Source organism: Osmerus mordax, chromosome 2 (assembly GCF_038355195.1).
Source record: "Osmerus mordax isolate fOsmMor3 chromosome 2, fOsmMor3.pri, whole genome shotgun sequence".
In the NCBI taxonomy this organism is placed as follows: domain Eukaryota; kingdom Metazoa; phylum Chordata; class Actinopteri; order Osmeriformes; family Osmeridae; genus Osmerus; species Osmerus mordax.
The window spans coordinates 419,949-440,692 of record NC_090051.1 but is presented as its reverse complement, the minus strand read 5'-3'; the positions used below and the strand labels follow the sequence as shown (position 1 = coordinate 440,692).

General features: G+C 45.5%; 1 protein-coding gene across 1 annotated transcript; it reads right to left on the bottom strand.

Moving 5' to 3' along the window:
• Window positions 1–1,523: 1,523 nt before the first annotated feature.
• kcnj3a (potassium inwardly rectifying channel subfamily J member 3a) lies at window positions 1,524–20,164 on the bottom strand. Its single transcript, XM_067258030.1, has 3 exons — window positions 19,238–20,164; window positions 18,412–18,628; window positions 1,524–3,448 (listed from the first exon to the last, which is right to left on the bottom strand). The coding sequence occupies exons 1-3, from the start codon at window positions 19,916–19,918 to the stop codon at window positions 2,862–2,864; spliced, it is 1,485 nt and encodes a 494-aa protein (XP_067114131.1). The 5' UTR covers window positions 19,919–20,164; the 3' UTR covers window positions 1,524–2,861.
• Between the last annotated feature and the right edge of the window lie 580 nt (window positions 20,165–20,744).

Genomic DNA, 20,744 nt, shown 5'->3' with positions numbered 1-20,744 from the left:
TTTCTGAAAACATTGAAACAGTGGCCACCTCCTCTCCACCCCTGAACAGCTATGTAAGGTAACCTAACTACTTAGTTCATTGTGTCATAATACTCAAGGTGTCATTTTATCCCAAAAAAATGGTGTCAAACCACCTGAGTCTGTGAACCAGGAACATCGGCCCACACCAATACCACAGCGTTTTCTATTCTTATTGTTTCTCAGAAAAGTATTTTCAGATTTACTTCTCCCTCTATTTAATCAAGGCAGGTACAGACATTATGTTTAGCATGCACAAAGTGTCCTCTAGATCACCCCTTGACAAGAGAGAGTGTGCTAGGTGTGCAAACAGCCAGTCATCATAAGTCAACACTGTTTCTAGCACTGAGTTATCAGCTATGCAGCAGTGCTGTTGTTGTGATATGAAAACAAAGTGGCATTAGGCTAATCTCAGACTGGAGGAACACTTCTGCTATTCACTTAGCAAATGTATGGAGTTTTATTTTAAGAACAATTCAGTTGTCATGGTGTTAAATTATTGCTAAGAGAGTGTGGTGATTTGAGTGCATTACTACCAATGATGTAATTTAATTATTTATACTAATAAGCTAATATGCCTTCCGGTTTCCTTTCATCAGCCTGCCACAGTATCCAAAGATTGTATAAAAAAGATACTTGACATATTTTACACCACCTTGAGGTTTTACCTCTTACAACAAGCACTCATGTCAGTTAACAAACACTTGTCAGGCAATATTAATGATTGGAAACAAGAAATGTGTGTATAACGGTTGCTAAACTTTGTTCTGTAGCATTCCATTATTGTGAACGCAGCTCTATTGCCACTTCCAATGCATCGAGCACACCTGAGGGGCACTGGCCCTCCTAACCGACCCGTCTAACAAAGCCCTCCTGAATCCTTGCAGAGCACCCAACTCAATTAATGTAATGCTGTATCCGTGCAGATGCTTTATTAACATCCCTCATGGATATGGGATCTCCTCAGGGCATTCTTTGTTAGGACAAGATGAGAAAGGGAAAATGGTGTAGGGTAGAGGTAAAGATCTCCTTGGCTATCAAGAGAACTGGCTGTGGAAAGATGGGTAGTGATTTAGGAGATATTTACAAATGCTTAGTAACCCGTCCTCCCTCCAAACTCTTCTCAGATTACAAGAGATTTGGAAACAAAAGGTTATCGCTAGAAACAGAAGAGCAACCTTGACAAAAAACACAAGCTTAATGCAGTACTCTGACTGCAGTACTCCCTGACTGCAGTACTCCCTGACTGCAGTACTCTCTGACTGCAGTACTCTCTGACTGCAGTACTCCCTGACTGCAGTACTCCCTGACTGCAGTACTCCCTGACTGAAGGGTTTAGCTTCAGAAGTCAAAGCAAATGTTAATCAATCGTACACATCTCAACAAAACGCAAAACGCATGATCAGTATTGTGTTCTCCAATTCATGATGGGAGCCCGGGTGAGCTCTGTGTTATGCTTAGATCACATTAAATCAAATTAGCGAGAGCTTTGAACATTTCTCTTAGACTTTTATTCCTGAAGAGATTGAGTATCATACAATGTTGTCGATAAAACCAAATTGGATGGCATGGAGTCAGTATGATGAGGGTGGGGCTACTAGTGTTGGCCCTGTGGCTATATAAAGATTATAGTCATTATAACATTATTGCTTTTGTTAGAGGAACATATGATCTCTTAAGACAAAGGTGGAAAGTCTTCCCTATGTGTTCTAGGTCCACCTCTAAATCTATATGTACTGTATATGTATGGTAATACTTAAGGTGAAATGTTGGTGCACATGTTTAAATGAAATGTTGAGTAAACAAGTCTCTTCTAACTTCAACCCTACACTGCATCAGCTGAGGTGACACACCTGAGCATGTAGTTTCAGTGGCTCTTCAGATGTAAAGCTTAATTGTATGACGTTGATAAATACATTCATGACAACACACTCATAATGCTTACTGTTGATAATGTGCGGCGTGTACTTTGTGGTAATTTTGTGCTTAGAAGGCCTTCGCATTGACCATTCAACTGAAGTGTTCACCTGGTTAAAATTAAGAGTTTAAATAGTGTGCCCAGTTCCAATATGTCATGTGATGTGGACCATGCACATTCAATTATAGATTGCATCTCCTGTAAAATGTTTGCTTAACTAATAAATTGATAAAATTGTACATGGTAAAATATCCTATACATGAAATACCCCAAAATACAGCCGTGATCTCTAGTGTGAATGGAAACAAGGTAATATAGTTAAGGCTAAACATCTGTGTCTATTACCTTTGTCTAGCTAAGTCAAATAGAGTAGCATGCAATCAACATAACATTGGCACAGAATATTACATTAAACAACAAAAGCAAACAACTCAAATCGAAATGTAGTGTATGCACCCTTCCCCACCACAATTTAGAACCACGAAATGTGTGTCCAACTCCAGAAACCCTATGGCTTTGTGTGTCTGTTCGGCATCATTGTCAGTAATATTCACTATTCAAATCGTCGCTGTAAAATTATTTATCAATAAATGTCATGCCGGAAATGAGAGAGATTCGGCTCTACATGCACTTTGTGTTTCCAACATGCCAGATTGTGCTAATCATCTCACATAATCCTGAAATAATCCAGTGCCTCTTATCATGTTTTCTTACATCCAGAAACACATGTGCTGTATCCCATTACTCTAGATCACATATAGCTATGCTGTGTGCTGTATGTATTATATAACTACATTTTCTTTAATATAAGAATTGCTGTCCTTTAATAAATAGAAACGTTACAAGGAGGGGAGTGAGGGTCCTCTGGGGTTGTAGGATAAATAGTTGGTGGAGTTAAAAACTCATATCTGTTTCTTTCTTTTTTTTACGTGAAGCGCTCAGAATTCATCTTCCTCAGTTTAGGGGGCAGGTGTCCGTCCATCCTGCCGCCTCCCGCCATCCTCTGCAGCTTGGGGGGCAAGTCCGCCACCGATGTGCTGATGGGCTCCGTGTTGATCTTGCAGGCCTTGCCTGTCTGCCTGTCGTCAGAGACCCCGGGCACGGAGCTGATCCTCTGCAGCTTCATTGGCAGGTCTCCCAGGCTGTAGGTCATCTCTGAGGTGGTGGAGCTCATCCGCAGCAGCTTGCGGGGCATGTCCTCACGGCCCATCTTCTGCAGCTTGGTGGGCAGCTTGGCGGTGCTCTCTGAGTCCTCCAGGGTCTCTAGGCCGTCCAGGGAGCTGGTCTTCCCCCCGCTGTTGCAGAGGGAGGGGGCCATGAGCGGGGAGCAGAGCAGCAGGGCCTCGTCCTGCTCCTTCACGCTGTAGGGAGGCGTGGGAACCTCAAAGGTGGCATGGAACTGGGAGTAGTCCACCTTGAAGAAGCCCTCTTCCAGGGAGATCACCGGGAAGAAGCGGTGCCCCCACAGAACCTCGTCCTCAGTATATGACGTCCTTGCTTGGCAAGTCATCCCTGACAAACACACACACACAGAGAAAACAAACAAAGAAAAGAGAATCTGAGTGGATTGTCTATGTGTTATTACTTTTGATAATAACTAGAATTCTACGTGTTGGAATGATCTAGCTTTGTCTTGCCACCGCGCAAGGCACCCGAAGCAAATGTTTTGGAGATGAAATATTCCACTGCTACAGCATTAAACAAACATTTAAGAGCTCTCCTGACACTCTGCCCTCTGTCTCAACAATGAAGTATTCCTCAAAGATACTTTTAATTTTCACATTACAAAGCAAACAATATCACTACTAACAGACTTACAATTAGCACTTATTACCATGCAAGACATTTTATAAATAAATATGAAGTATATTTTCCAATACAGAAGAAACTGAAAAAGTCACTGACTCAACATGGAGCTACATATTTGTAAGTATTGTTTATAACTACAACGTACTTATTAATGCATTTAGCATAGGTGCAGCCCTTCCTCCTCTAGCAGAGGAGAGGAGCACATCCTAATGATTATACAGCAGCCCCTTTTATGCATACTCAAAACTGGTTATGATTTAGTTGGAATAATAGAAAAAGAAAGAAATATTGTACAAAATCAAGGGCGTAGGGTAAATGTATCCCCCTGTATGCACTAACCCTGCTGTGCCCTGGAAGGGCCACATCCCTACTCCCCTCAAGCACAGGGTCAGGGTTAGCACATGGACAAAGCACAAGGACACCAGAAATACTGTATGTGATGATTAAGTCTTCCAAATGCAGCACAGTGGACGCTGTATTGCATTCAGCAAGTATGTATTCTAAATGGGCTACAGTACATCCCTCTGTAATTTACACAGCACTGATCATTCTGTTGAATAAACAAATTCAGTGGCCTGATCAAATACATCTTAACGAGTCGTGTAGTCTTTGCCTGAGTTATTTGCCATGCAGTAAGCGTCTTGACCTTGGCAACAAACTACAAAAGACGGAACATAAGACATGGATTAGGATTAGGATAATTAAATTACTGGTGAGGGGAACTGCTGGCTGTGTGAACCCTGCATCTCAGACTTCAACACCATCCTGAGCCTGCTCCTCTACGCTCAAACCTTCAGCCATCCTGAGCCTGCTCCTCTACGCTCAAACCTTCAGCCATCCTGAGCCTGCTCCTCTACGCTCAAACCTTCAGCCATCCTGAGCCTGCTCCTCTACGTTCAAACCTTCAGCTATCCTGAGCCTGCTCCTCTACGTTCAAACCTTCAGCCATCCTGAGCCTGCTCCTCTACGCTCAAACCTTCAGCCATCCTGAGCCTGCTCCTCTACGTTCAAACCTTCAGCCATCCTGATCCTGCTCCTCTACGCTCAAACCTTCAGCCATCCTGAGCCTGCTCCTCTACGTTCAAACCTTCAGCCATCCTGAGCCTGCTCCTCTACGTTCAAACCTTCAGCCATCCTGAGCCTGCTCCTCTACGCTCAAACCTTCAGCCATCCTGAGCCTGCTCCTCTACGCTCAAACCTTCAGCCATCCTGAGCCTGCTCCTCTACGCTCAAACCTTCAGCCATCCTGAGCCTGCTCCTCTACGCTCAAACCTTCAGCCATCCTGAGCCTGCTCCTCTACGTTCAAACCTTCAGCCATCCTGAGCCTGCTCCTCTACGTTCAAACCTTCAGCCATCCTGAGCCTGCTCCTCTACATTCAAACCTTCAGCCATCCTGAGCCTGCTCCTCTACGTTCAAACCTTCAGCCATCCTGAGCCTGCTCCTCTACGTTCAAACCTTCAGCCATCCTGAGCCTGCTCCTCTACATTCAAACCTTCAGCCATCCTGAGCCTGCTCCTCTACGTTCAAACCTTCAAACTGAGGAGTCATGGTCCTGACTGACGAACCTGAAGGTGAGCTTGCAAAAGCAAACTTTGTAACATTTCTTATCACCATGAATGCTCAGTGGTATATTTGATACGTTGACAGTCCTGAATATTGTTGAATTTGTTGTAATTTTAGGAAAACAGTATTTACATATGTATCAATGATGGGCCCTTAGTGAATACTGTTCCATATAATAAACTCAATGTGAACATGATTGAATGTCACATGTATCTTTTATGATAGAAAATAATTTTGAAGGCATCCTTTTACAGTAACTGTAAACTCTGAATTGAAAGCGTGCTGAAAGCACTCTCACTCACATTCCCATAGACAAATTAGTACAATTAGTCACATTATGAAGATTGAATTAATGAGCGACAACATTAATTTGTTTTATAAAACATTACTGATTAATTATCAGTTTTAGGGCCTCCCCCTCCCCCCTCAAAAACACTATTTTATAGCTGCAATCAGAGTTATCTGAACACTTCCACTGACTCTATTCAAGCTTCTTACAGTTTAAAATGTCTAAAACTTACTAACAAAACTGTACACTTCCTGAAGACTATCATTCAGATTTCAACAAGAATATTAATTCAACTCGCAACTCAGAAAACAATAACTTCCCTTTCGTTCTAGCTTAGTGTACAGTTACAGATAAGGGGAAGAAACTTGTGTTGAGTATTGCTGGGGTTCATCAGTTAGTGAGCGGTTGCAGGATATTCATAGAACACGTTCAAGTGATGGGCTTCATAATGCGCCAATGACATCAGAGCGGCCCTCTACAGACCTTGGAGAGGAGAGCATCATGGGTACTGGAGAGACAGGGCCCTCTACAGACCTTGGAGAGGAGAGCATCATGGGTACTGGAGAGACAGGGCGCATCTGTGTTTCTGCACTCTGAGGTCAGGAAGCCAATGTCTGCTATCAGCTTTTAAACAGAGTCCCAGATGTGCGACAGACTGAACATGGAGAGGAGGGGGTTTCTGGATGTTACTTCTTCCAAGTTGCGTCACAGTTCCGAGTGCTTTCAGCCAGTGGAAATATGCTCCACTACCTGAAGTAGGGGCCTACACATCCATAACACTGAGTCCAGTCTGAGCTGCCAATTGAGGCTAAGTGTTATTGAATCTTGGAGTGTTTAGTTTCATGAACCCATCGCACCGCTCTCTGCCGAAGCCCAGTCAACCTTGTTTCTCCACTGGCGCACTGATGTTCACTTCCGAACTGTTGTTGGACTCGAGACATCTGCTATTCTTGTAGCACTCCCACCAGCTTGCCTATCATTCAGACATAGCACAGGCCTATCATCCAGACATAGCACAGGCCTACCATCCAGACACAGCACAGTCCTATCATCCAGACACAGCACAGGCCTACCATCCAGACATAGCACAGGCCTATCATCCAGACATTGCACAGACCTATCATCCAGACATAGCAAAGGCCTATCATCCAGACATAGCACAGGCCTATCATCCAGACATAGCAAAGGCCTACCATCCAGACGCAGCACAGTCCTATCATCCAGACACAGCACAGGCCTACCATCCAGACATAGCACAGGCCTATCATCCAGACATTGCACAGGCCTATCATCCAGACATAGCACAGGCTCAACTTTCTGAGTCAAGAGTAGGATGCTTAAACAGTCAGGCAGACCCAGGGTACCTCATATCCAGCTCTCAGACGCAAATGATGAGGAGAGGATATTAAACATTCACTGAAATTAAAAGTTCAGTGAATCTGGGACAGTGTTGTGTGTGTGACAGCAGTGTTATTAGAGATAACCTATAAATAAACCAGTCTGCTGCCGATCACTTTGGAGGTTAATAATCATCATTTGAACATATACAACAAAAACAAGCAAGGGCATTTTAAAGTGTGCTTGAGTCAGACAGAAAACAAACGAACATAGAAGATGGTGTGGGGCGTATTCGTGTCAGTAAAACATTCTGTAACCACAAGAAGTCCTACCTGGCTGAGATGAATGTGTTTCTATGGAAACCAAATCTACCAGTGCGAACATGTAAACATACCTCATGAAGCCTGTTTGGACAGTCATTTGAAAGCAGAGTTGACAACTCGAAACTAATTAATTTTCTCTCATTGTGATCGCCTCAATCGACCACAAACCCAGCAACATGGAGTAGTCTTGATCTCCCAGCACAAGGAGGACCATCAATCAAGCATTTCACTGCAGGTGAAATGGTGTGATTGTCTATGCGCCCCTGACCTCTCCAGCGAGTGTGTTTTGGTGGGGAGGGGCTATTCTCCAGCAGTGAGTGTGTTTTGGTGGGGAGGGGCTATTCTCCAGCAGTGAGTGTGTTTTGGTGGGGAGGGGCTATTCTCCAGCAGTGAGTGTGTTTTGGTGGGGAGGGGCCATATTGTGTCGACTTATCATCTGTGTTGGCCAGAGCTCATATTACCAATGTCATATTTAATAAACCAAAGGTCCATGTTCCCCCAGTCTCATAACAATTCTCATATCTGTTTCTCCACAGCCTCAACAACGGCCCAAATGTCGGAGTCCAAGTGCTGCACAGCCATGCAAGTCATTTAAATCAAACACACCCCTCCCCAATGTCCCAGAGACAGATGCAACACCTTTAACTCATGGCGGTGTTGTCAGCTTGTTTCAAGCCTCTCTCTGAGACTTGGGAACATCACACTAAAGCTGCACCTAACCACATCCTAGAAATAGCAGGCATTCACACAGAGCTGCAGCCACTAACATTCAAATGTCAACTCAGTTGGTAATAAAAAGGCATATTGAACTTGAGAGTTGATTTTAAGACCTCATCCCACGCTGGATTAGAGTTGGATTAGAGAATTAGACTTTGGCACAAAAAAAAACGATCACCACGTCGTCATTTTCTGAAACAAAACTCTTCAGGTGAGACTCCTCAGGTGAGACTCCTCAGGTGTGACTCCTCAGGTGAGACTCCTCAGGTGAGACTCCTCAGGTGTGACTCCTCAGGTGTGACTCCTCAGGTGAGACTCCTCAGGTGAGACTCCTCAGGTGAGACTCCTCAGGTGTGACTCCTCAGGTGAGACTCCTCAGGTGAGACTCCTCAGGTGTCACTCCTCAGGTGAGACTCCTCAGGTGAGACCCCTTAGGTGAGACTCCTCAGGTGAGACCCTTCAGGAGTGACTCCTCAGGTGAGACTCCTCAGGTGTGACTCCTCAGGTGTGACTCCTCAGGTGTGACTCCTCAGGTGAGACTCCTCAGGTGTGTCACCAGAACCCTAACCCTTTCAGCACTGAGCGGCAGACATTCCATCACACGGGGAGTGATTTGCCTACTCAGCAGCTTGTTCTGGACGGTTTAGTTTGCAGGTTAATCTGCCAACTCCCCCCCCCACACACACACACATACACACACATACACACAAAGCTGGTTGTCAACAACACAAACATGAGTAGTAGCAGGGTGTGCACATGTTCAGTCGACTGTCTGCAGTGAACACACCACAGCTTCTCAGAGTAACCAGTCCTGCTCTCTCAGAGTGGTATCGCTGGTTTGGTGACGATATCTCCAGCTCTGCGTCGCACAGCCTGCTCCCCCCTGAGTCCGGGAACATGGTGTCCTGCTAGATAACACCCGGACAGCCTATTGTGATCCACGGAAACACAGCGAAGGAGAGGCAGCAGCTGCAGTCTCTGACACTGACAGCTCAGATAAAAACTGATTATTTTATGGCAGGGAAGAAACAGTAAACTAGAGAAGGCTGTCTGTGTTTCTTTATGCTGGCTTAGTGAGCCCACAGCAGCCTTGGTGGAGTGGAGAGTGAGCCCACAGCAGCCTTGGTGGAGTGGAGAGTGAGCCCACAGCAGCCTTGGTGGAGTGGAGAGTGAGCCCACAGCAGCCTTGGTGGAGTGGAGAGTGAGCCCACAGCAGCCTTGGTGGAGTGGAGAGTGAGCCCACAGCAGCCTTGGTGGAGTGGAGAGTGAGCCCACAGCAGCCTTGGTGGAGTGGAGAGTGAGCCCACAGCAGCCTTGGTGGAGTGGAGAGTGAGCCCACAGCAGCCTTGGTGCTGGCTTAGTGAGCCTTGCTGCAGTGGAGTGGCGAACAGAAGCATATCCAGGATGGTAAGACAGAGAGAGGCAGGGATCATATCAGTTTGCTGCATGGCTAAGTTACTCACAGTCCTCTCCTCAACACCGGTTCTCCAGGGCCACTCCCACCCACCCATCCCCACACACCCACCCACCTCCCCTTTTTAGGTGCAGTTTTACTAAACAGAAAACCAAATCTGTCTGGGAACGGGTGGATGCAAACGGAGTCTGAGAATCTGAGAGTTGCTTTAGTGCAAACAGTATGTGATTTAGATTAGCTTGATTCGTCACTTGAACTTGTGTTATTTGAACGACTGTGAGAGAGGTGGGCGTCAGCTCCTCCCTGATCTCTCCTCACCCAGACGCTTATCTGCAGATTTTAGACACACGCAGACAAATTCTCTTTCTCTCTCTTCTTCTCTTTATTTCTCTCTCTCTTTCAGTCTCTCTCTCTCCATTTTCCTATTTCACACACACACACAAACATGTCGATTTCTGTATTTCAAACAAACACATACACATTCTCAGTTTTTACACACACTCACAAATATGTCAATTTCTCACACACCCACACAGAGCTGGTCCACGCTGTTCCACTCAGCAGTGCTGTCTGTAACCCTAACCCTGGCAGCCTAGCAGGCCTCCAGAGGCACATCCAGAGTGTGTGAGAAACAGGCAAGCAGGAACAAGGATATGAAGGTGAGCAGTGAATACAGAGAATGTCACAACTCAACAACGCCCCCGATTTACTGTGTATCCCCCTGACACGACCACGGCTGTGCTAAATCACATTTACCACCACTGCACATGTTCCAGGAGGCCATACTAAATGGTGTACTTGTGTCTGCAAAGCAGAAGAAATCGTCCTTGCATGACTACAGTCCTTACTTTGGGCTCAGTAGAATTAAATATTCAGGAGCCGCGCTGAGCTAGATGGAGACAGAGTGGAAAATTGTGAGGGCAGGAAATACATTTGAGAGCCGTGCCCCCCTTCAGACAGAATAATACTGTGGTGAGCACTCTGGCTCCTTAACTACCGAACAATCACCTGTTATTAATAACAACACAGGAAGGGACAGCACAAATTGTGTCTATTAGTAGATGAAGTTAGGGGGAAAAAAAACATTTTGATGCTGATACATCTCTTATGGGCACAATTCCTATCTCCCAGACAGATAATCTGTTACTATGGTGACCAACATCAATTGGTAAAAAGCCTAGAAAATTCCAGAAGCTTTTTAACGACCTGTTCTGTTCTTACTGGTTCACCTATTGTTGATGGGGGAGAAAGTGCCCTGTATAATACTGTTTCGGTATTCAATCACTTAGTAAAGGATGCATCCCACGCCTCCGGACCTTAAATGTTTATTCCACGCATTACACAAGAGACAGTGTGGCCATGTGAGCCCCCCAGGCTGCGGAGAGAGAGAGCTGGGAAGGAGCCCAGCATGGGGGAGGGGCACTGCGCTGATGCGGATGCTGAGGCAGTTACATGCATGTGGAGATGGGTAGACAAAGACAGGAAGAAGGGAGGGAAGGGAGGAGGGAGAAGGGAGGGGAGGAAGGAAGGAGGGAAGGAAGGAGGAGAGGACAGGACAGGGGATGTGATGGGAGGGAAGGAGGAGAGGAGAGGGGGGGAGAGGAGCAGAGGGGAGGAGGAGAGGAGGAGAGGAGAGAGGGGAGAGGAGGAGAGGAGGAGAGAAGAGGGGATGGGAGGGGAGGGGGGAGGCTGCCAAGCCTGTATAACAGGGTTTGGTGACAGACCAGGTGGTAGAACAGAAGGCTCAACACAGCAGCCTGGCCATCAGCCCAGCCCGGACAACACAGCAGCCAGGAGGAGCCATGCGTGAGCACAGCACTGCTCATGAAAAGAACCTGGTTAACCAAACAAGAATCCATCCATCTTCCCAAAGACAGAAACCTGGTGGTAGTGAAGGACAGCAGTGCTGTGGCCGCTTGAACATCAGAAAGTCCTGCTTGTTTCACACTGTGAAGGTTTTAACAGTGAACACGGAGAGACATGCAACAAGCCACAGCATGTCTTGGAGACGCAAATAGAAATTCACTTCCCAAAGGATCGTGCTACGAGCTACAGCTAAGGACAAAATGTTCACATGTCTGCGCGGTTAGACCCTTTCATCGATTAGTTTTGGACTTCAGGGAAAAGTCAGACAGTATCAATCAATAGTAGAACCTTAAAAGCAGGGCACCACTTTAGGAGGAAAAGGGCCGTGATGGTGAAGCTATCTTTAAGCAATCACAACGTCTCTTCCACACTGATGGTGCTTTGTACTGTTGCTAGTCAATATCGTATGTGAACGAAACCCTGTGGTAGTTAAACCAGGAACTGGTTGGATGTGAATGATAACACGTCTTAAGAGTCATTATTTCCACCTTTAAGCGGATTGACGACTCTCATGTCCTCATGGAGGGCCTTGGTGGAGCGCTGTCATCACCTCACGGGTTCAGCTAAGGTGTCCTCATGTAGTCCATCACTGATTTATTAGCGCCCAGCAGAGACCTGAAAAATCCCTAAAGACACAGTTACGCTGTTTACCCTGGGAGGGCCGCACAGTAGATCTGTTTCCCCTGGGAGGGCCACACAGTGGATCTGTTTCCCCTGGGAGGGCCGCACAGTGGATCTGTTTCCCCTGGGAGGGCCGCACAGTAGATCTGTTTCCCCTGGGAGGGCCACACAGTGGATCTGTTTCCCCTGGGAGGGCCGCACAGTGGATCTGTTTCCCCTGGGAGGGCCGCACAGTGGATCTGTTTCCCCTGGGAGGGCCGCACAGTGGATCTGTTTCCCCTGGGAGGGCCGCACAGTGGATCTGTTTCCCCTGGGAGGGCCGCACAGTGGATCTGTTTCCCCTGGGAGGGCCGCACAGTGGATCTGTTTCCCCTGGGAGGGCCGCACAGTAGATCTGTTTCCCCTGGGAGGGCCACACAGTGGATCTGTTTCCCCTGGGAGGGCCGCACAGTGGATCTGTTTCCCCTGGGAGGGCCGCACAGTGGATCTGTTTCCCCTGGGAGGGCCGCACAGTGGATCTGTTTCCCCTGGGAGGGCCGCACAGTGGATCTGTTTCCCCTGGGAGGGCCGCACAGTGGATCTGCAGGAGATAAGGAATCGTCTGTGTCACGACCAGTTCCGAGCTCTGCCTGTTACGTTGAGTTCATCCTTGTTGCGATTACTGCACAGGTCTTCCACAGTGTTCATGATGAGTATCTTCAGAGAAGCTTTTTCATAAAATTGTAATATCCTCTAATATCCACTAAGTGGACTTCAATACGTCATGGGACACTGGACATGGAGTCTTTCAGTCTTGTTTAAAAACAGTCAGGTTTGTGTGTCTTTTTCCCACATACATGACCTGACACCTCTACAGCAGTCAGATCACATGTTGTAATCATTAGATTAGACAACATGGTCCATCAAGTAACGGTATCGACTGGCATCGATCACTCATCATAATAACATGTTTTTCTATCAAGCGTTTTAACAACTCAATTAAAAGAGCAAGGCGGGTTGTTTTGGAGAAAAGGGAAAAAACACAACTAATGAAACAAACAAATAAATAAATAACGCTAACAAAGGGGCTGTTAAATATTCAGCTTATCAGAACACCTCAGCTGTGTGTGTACGTGTGTGTGCGCGTGTGTGTGTGGATGGGACAGTGCCTGCTTCTCTCCAATGCTTTGACCCTGGGCACATTAAATTTAATTGGTGACTCCTGCTCTCACCTGCTCCGAAGCCTGACATTCCTGCTACACTCACATGAACCCTCTGAACTGCAGAGCAGACGGGGGAGGAGAGGGGGACAGGTGACGAGGGAGGGAGGGAGGGAAGGAGGGAAGGAGGGAAGGAGGGGCGTAACAGGGGAGAGGACACATTCTGAGTGTAATCATTCAGAATGAATTATGGTCACCTCCTCCAGGGGCTGGTCTCTGCTCTCAGTGTTGACTGTGGCTCCCTTCCTAACCCTTCGTCCTGTTTACCCAGGGCTCTGAGCTGCTTCCACAGGCTGGAGGCTGGGGCTGGAGGCTCTGAGCTGCTTCCACAGGCTGGAGGCTGGGGCTGGAGGCTCTGAGCTGCTTCCACAGGCTGGGGCTGGAGGCTGGGGGCTCTGAGCTGCTTCCACAGGCTGGAGGCTGGGGCTGGAGGCTGGGGGCTCTGAGCTGCTTCCACAGGCTGGAGGCTGAGGGCTGGGGGCCGGGGGCTGGAGGCCGGGGGCTGGAGGCCGGGGGCTGGAGGCCGGGGGCTGGAGACTGGGGACCGGGGGCTGGAGGCTAGGGGCCGGGGGCTGGGGGCTGGCCTGCTGCCCCTCTCTGGTCCTGACCTGGGTTACCTACACTACAGTCCAATTACAGATAATCATAATAGAATCATATAGTAATTTAAATTAAATAAATAAAAACACAATGTGTACTGTGCTATTGGCTGTTGTTGATCTACAGAACTGCATTAGAGGTGTCTAATGTATTACAGTGATATGACCTTGGGTACGCAAATTGAATAAACTTGTATTATACTGTGATTTCTATGTTAGCAGGTGTAGTTTGTGTGCAGGTGAAATCCGATGCCCTGTGCCTTGGTACAGAACACAATGTAAACCATGCAGACTGAGAAAGATGATCCAATAATATCTGTTGGTTATCATGACTCGCCACACTTACAATACTGTATCTGTATGCACATAAATAAACAACTTTTAATCAAGTCAAGGATTCAATTGTCTCCAGACGCCCACATGCACATCTTAGTAGGGGCAGAGACGTGCATGTGGGCTGAAACACAATAACAAGGGGATTCTATTTTTTCTCCAACACAAGTGAATCATGAAGGAAGCTCGAGGCAGCTAAGACAGAGAGAGAAGAGGAGGAGGGGAGGGGGGGATGGGAGAAAGCTAGGAAAACAATCCACCAAATCAATGCACAGCTAAGTACCTACAAAGCAGCTGACTCTGACTCCTGAATACTGACTCTGACTCCTGACTACTGACTCTTGGCTCTGACTCCTGACTCCTGGCTCTGGCTCTGACTCCTGGCTCTGACTCCTGGCTCTGACTCCTGACTCCTGACTCTGAATCCTGACTCCTGGCTCTGACTCTGACTACTAACTCTGACTTCTGGCTCTGACTCCTGACTACTGACTCCTGGCTCCCACTCCTGGCTCTGACTCCTGAATCCTGGCTCTGACTCCTGACTCTTGGCTCTGACTACTGACTCCTGACTGCTAACTCTGACTCCTGGCTCTGACTCCTGACTACTGACTCCTGGCTCTGACTCCTGACTCCTGGCTCTGACTTTGACTCCTGACTCTTACTCCTGACTCCTGACTCTGACTCTTACTCCTGACTCTGACTCCTGGTCCTGACTCCTGACTACTGACTCTGACTCCTGAAACTTGAATCTTGACTCATGACTCATGACTCTTGACTCTGACTCCTGACTCTGACTCTCCTTATGCATCCTTGAGCAAGCTTGATGTTTGTTCCATTTTGTTTTTTCCATTAGACATGAAATAAAGCTTGTCCCATCATTTAATATATAATAACATCACAAAGTATTTCATAACAACATCTTAGTGTGTTTATGACAGTTACAGGGTCACATCTGTAGTGTGCTGTGTGTGACCTGTTGTGGGTTCGAATCCCGCTCAATTTAAACATGTTGAGATGTGGATGGTTCCAGAAGGATCAAAACCACATGATGGAGTGCAGAAACCAAAAACATATCAGCTTCCCATGTTATCATGCATCCAGGGGGCACACAGACACTGAACACTCACACAGCACCCACAAAGTGCTCTTCACAAAACTCAAATAAAGTACACACACACTGAATTTCTGCTGAAGCGCCTCGGTTAAAGATTTGCCAAAGCCTCCATAGCATCCTGCAGATGTCCCAGCATGCACAGAGGGCATGATGATCATCTACATTTGCATGAGAGGCACACCACCTTCCCCAGAATGCCATTTTTCATGCTGATGTATTGCTGCTTTCACAGCATGATTGGCAACTGAACTCCTAACTGAAATAAAATGCATGACAGAATTTCTGTTTTTTGTATTTTTTTGCACCCTTGGAAATCTGCTGTTACTGGAATAGGCATCCTGAAAAGCACAACTTTTGTGGAGTCAACTGTCATTTTACTGACTAAGTTTGTACGCCACTATGTCATCCATTCAAAGTCAGTTCACCATGAAATTAAAATCCTCCAGTCTGTTTATCTTCTAACAGAGCATCGACTTTCAGCTTTTTCTCAAATCTCCAAGGAAGGGTCGGCATGTAGGTCTAAAGCAGCACATGACGTGTTAAGTTGCATTAATGTAAATGTTAAGTGACAGAACATAATTGGTAAGTTATTCAAACCACAGTGTTAATAAAGCAACTGCAATCTGTGCAATTTAGCGTCAGCAACAATGACTTTCAGAAGGCCTCTGTGATTCTGTGATTTTATACAGAATGTCTTACATTTCCTGTTACAAAATGTCATCATTTGATAGATGATTTGTAGACGACCATCCAAATATTGTCATCAAATGTCCACTGAGACAAAACACACAAAACACCCACCATGAACCTGTTTATTCAGATCAATAATACCATCCAGTCATATCCAACACTGAACGACTGGCTGAATCTTAGATTATTCTGGAGGATGTTTGTGGGACTGGCCTGAATAAATGTAATAAATGTCAGCAAGACAACAAGACAGCAAGACAACAAGACAGCGTTGTCTTCCAACAACAAAGTGATTTAGAATGATCCATCATTGCTGTACACAATAATACAATCTCCAATGTGTGTTGCAGTTTGAGTCACTTCATATTGTCTATGGCTTTCTATGGGCTGCAGTACAGACACTACATACAAATCTCTTATTTAATGTGAAGAATCTTACAGTCTTACAGTAGTCAGCAGTGAAGCCTTAGCATGAATATGTTAGCATCCTTCTGTTCTTGACTGTTGATCACCTGTTCCCAGAACGCCTCCACGGTCTCTCTACTCGCCTCCATCTTGTTTCAACAGACGCTACTCTGACTGTGGGCTCGATCCAGGGACCAGATCCAGGGACCAGCCCTTCAGTCTTTCATCTGAAGCCCTGGACACCAGTACTGTATGTCTGCTGGTGTGTGCTCTACAGATTGTTTGTTTTTCCCTATGACTTAAAGAAGAAGCAGAATCTAAGTTTAGGTGCAGTGCCGCAATCCTGAACACTCAAGGAGCTGTTGCCATGGAAACAGAGTTACACGGGGACCAGGAACGAACGTGTCGGAGGATATATACTTACAGTGTTGTTTAACCCTGGTAGCTCATCCTGTTACCTCAGAGAACACACGCGTGTCACTCCCGCAGCAAGGTTGGGGACGGCTGTCAGACTGATCTAAGCAATCTCATGTCTGCTTCTTATCCTTACAATTACATTATGCTTATTACACTACCTTACATTATGTTCAGACTCAAAGCCTTTTTTGAATTTCCTAATCCTATCACAATGATGATGTATTCAGTCTCTCAATTTCTTTAGTCCCATTTAGTTCCTTTTGTTCCAAATGATAAGACTGTACTGAAACAGCTTTACCACCAGTGAAACCCTCTGTCAGTTATCCCTGCCCGTCACCCTCTGAGCACAACTGAACTGAGTGCAGAAGCACGCTCCTTCACGCCTCTCACACCACAACCCTGGAGGAACAGAACCAGCCAACCACACACATCATAACCCATTGACATTTATGCACACTATTTAAGACAGCATCAATTAGTAAACACTCATGCATAATATATTCATATCTGTTTTAATTGGTGTGTGGAGGCTGGGGTCAGGTGTGAGACCCAGGTGCCAGGGCTCCAGGTGACGAGGGGTGCTGCGGTACTTAACCAGACTACAGTAGCCCCTGACCTTTCATCTCTCTTGTTTGTTTTTTTACATTCACACTAGTTCCTTTCACAGCAGAATTTATTTGAGACGTCGCTTCACTTTGCAAGGTAGAACCTGTGATTGTGTGAGGCAGTAACACCAATATTAAGAATATTAGTTGATCATTATCATTAAGTATTTTAGGCATGCACTGGTATGTCATATGCTGGATGATGGGTTAGTGTAGTGTAGTGTTGCATGAAAATGCTTTGTTATGTAGTTTACAAATGTTGTATGGCTTTGGCCTTGAAAACTGGTTTAAAATGGGTATTTACGGTACATACGTTTTATACAACTATATATTCCTTCTTTGTGAGTATCACAAACAATAACTTTCAGTATCAACAAGAAGTAACAATTTTTTCTGGTATGTTCAGCAGTGTGTTCCGTAGCGTTGGTAGGGCTATGCCATTACTATGGTAAACACTTCCCTCAGCACTTTGAACTGTTATTAATCTGTTAGCAAATTATTGGTTGTAGATCACATACAATGGAGAATTAGCTTTCCCAATTTTACACATGTTCTCAAAGTACAGTAGCAGTTTGTTTGAAATGTTCACTTCCCCGAGAAAAGCAACTTATTTTGGACTGTACAGTATTACTACAGTATTACTAAAGTATTACTACAGTATTACTGCAGGCTAAATGTAGGTACTACTGGATAAGAGCGTCTGCTAAATGACTAAATGTAAATGTACTACTGGCTGGTCCAAAACAGTGTATCAGCAAACAACAGTTTGTTTAAGGGTTTTCTAAACCCTCTTCACTGAAGAGGACACATTCATATTTATAACACGTTCCACGTACAGTTAGATCAAATCAATGATATATGATTTATAAACCTCCAGTAGCCCTCTGTAGCACAAATGTACATGTTTACAGGAATCAAACATCAATAGAATGCAATCAATTTGTCATCCACTAACATCCAAAGGTCAATGAAAAGGCCATTTGGTGTTGACCACTAACTGTAAACATCTTAAAATAACTACTGAGGGCTCAAAAATGATTTGCAGTTTCCTATGCTCCTTGAGCTTCACCGTTGAACAAATGTTGGCAATTAAAACTCATGAAGGAATCAGGCCTTCCGTTTAAAATTAAAATAGATTGAATACAAAAGGAACATGTTTATATTTACTCACCAGTAGTTTCCACTATTCCTTCCAATATCACCACAATCTCAAACTGTTCCGTTTGCATGGACCTTTGGGAGAGTTCGTAGAATGGGCTTTTGGTGTCAATCACATGGCAGATCGTGAGTGGGGAGACGAGAAAGAGCTGATCTGCCCCGGTGCTGAAGCCCACGTCCAATTCCAACTGATCCAGCGGAAGAAACTCGCCTTCGGGCGTCTGACGAGACTGTAGAAGCGTGCAGAAAGTTGGGGGGGAGGGAGAACGTTTTAACAGCAACCCAGCGAGACATTCTGACTGGCATTCAAATTTTGTAAGCAATCAAATAGATCAATCACCAACAAGTAGACAGAGTAAGGACATTGAATGGAGAGGCCAGTTCATAAGCTATAGCCTATAATAAAGCAATATCCTGCTTAAGTTCATTGACCTAAACATCATACCCAGGTTATCAATTAAACAGTTTGATAAAGCATAGATGCTTGACCGGCATTTTGGAACTTTGAAGCTGGGATCGTTATTTAGCTGAGGATTATAAAAAAGACTGGGTAACAGAACTGTCAAAAAGCATTTAATTGTTTTAGTTCATCCTTTTAATTGTGATATCATCTAAATGCGAAAAACCTAACTCAGTGTGATTATAGAATATAATTGAATGGGCCTAAACTCAATTTCCTGTCCCCTACCCAGCTAAATTGTGAGCTAATGTATAATTGTGCACAAACGTTTAATTGTGCCTTTAGAAAAAAGCAAACAGTAAATCGTTATTATACTGTCTGATCTATGCGTAATACGCAAATAATGCCTCTGCATGGGGGCAAAGGTAGTGACACTTACTTTCAGCAATTTGCAGCGGATCTGTGCCGAGACCATGTGGCTATTACGCAGGTTGCCGACCCTGAACATGAGTGTTAGTTTTCCATCTCGCATAGAAATGGCTGCATGCTCACTAAACATCAAAGTCTCTGCCCGTTTTTTGGGCTGGGACATTTTAATGAACATACAACCAATCAAAAAGGCGTCCACGATGGATCCCAGGATTGACTGGAAAAGAAATAGAATGATTCCCTCAGGACATTTGTCCGTGATATACCTATAACCATATCCTATTGTAGCTTCGGTTTCAATGAAGAATAAAAACGCCGAGGGAAAGTTGTAGACATTGGCCACGCATGGTGTATATTTATCATCATGTCCAACGCGGTTCAGGTCTCCTCTGATGTATGCAATGACCCACCACATGAAAGCCATGAAGAGCCATGCCACTGTGTAGGTTAGGATGAAAATAAATAAATTCCATCGCCATTTCAAATCTACGAGCGTGGTGAATAAGTCTGAGAGATATCTACTGGTTTCTCCACCCAGGTTACCATGCTGGACGTTACATCGCCCGTTCTTGTCCACAAAACGTTGTCTTTTCTTCTTCTTCTCTGGTGCTGGCTGGTTGAATCCAGACCCACTTGATGAGGTGGTCACTACCTGATAATCGTCCCCAAATTTCTTTCGAAGTGCAGACATACTACGATGACAGCAGCGAAAGAAGTAGTCGGAAGGATTCAATGCGAGTCTTTTTCGGCACCGGACCTCGTTGTACTTGCTGCTTATGCTGTGCGCAATACGTCGGAATAGGAAATAAGGCAAGAAAAGTGCGTTGTCTGTTTCGAACTAATCACGCACCGTCCCGTCTCTCCACATGCTGCTGCAAACAATCCAACGCCATGAAATATGACAAACAATATAACCTATGTCACGACACCTCCGAAAAAAGTAGTATCCTATGAGGACGCACTGGATGAGCTGTCCAAAGACAGCAGTCGCATTCTAGGTTTTGAACGCGTTTTATTCTTTGGTGCGTCGCTGATTACTCATTACCCCTCCAGGTCCCAGCAATGCAATTACTTCAGCTGTGTTCTTCTCTTGGTTTAAACATTAGGATACAAGTTCAAACTGTTTCAACAAACCATCAAGCTTCAAAATATGTTTGCGTATTCTAATTATCGTTAGTTATTACGGCGCTTACATACAAGAGAAACGGGTCCGCGCGCACATCCGCGTTGGATTTGGACACGATCCGGTTCCCAAGTCCCGCGCCGTGTTCTTCTGTGCACACATAGGCTCTGCATTCAGTTTAATGGCAATACAATATGGATTCGGTTTAGAGTGTACGATCCAGTCATAGTTTTGAATCACCGATGCTTCGATGGTGTCTTGTCTGGTACTGTTTTTAGTTTTTTTACGGAAAAATCGGGGACGTTCTCATGATAAGGTATTAAGATCAGACGGACGCTCCCTCGCTCGTTCTTTCCCTCGATTTCCACCGTACGGCTCCTGCGCACTTGTATGC

Bases quoted from the DNA above. Each gene is read 5' to 3' on its own strand.
- kcnj3a (XM_067258030.1), bottom strand. From the start codon at position 19,918: ATGTCTGCACTTCGAAAGAAATTTGGGGACGATTATCAGGTAGTGACC. The intron at 18,629-19,237 runs GTAAGTGTCACT...ACGCTTCTACAG, and splicing joins TCCGCTGCAAATTGCTGAAA to TCTCGTCAGACGCCCGAAGG. The intron at 3,449-18,411 runs GTGAGTAAATAT...TGTGTTTGTCAG, and splicing joins AGGAATAGTGGAAACTACTG to GGATGACTTGCCAAGCAAGG.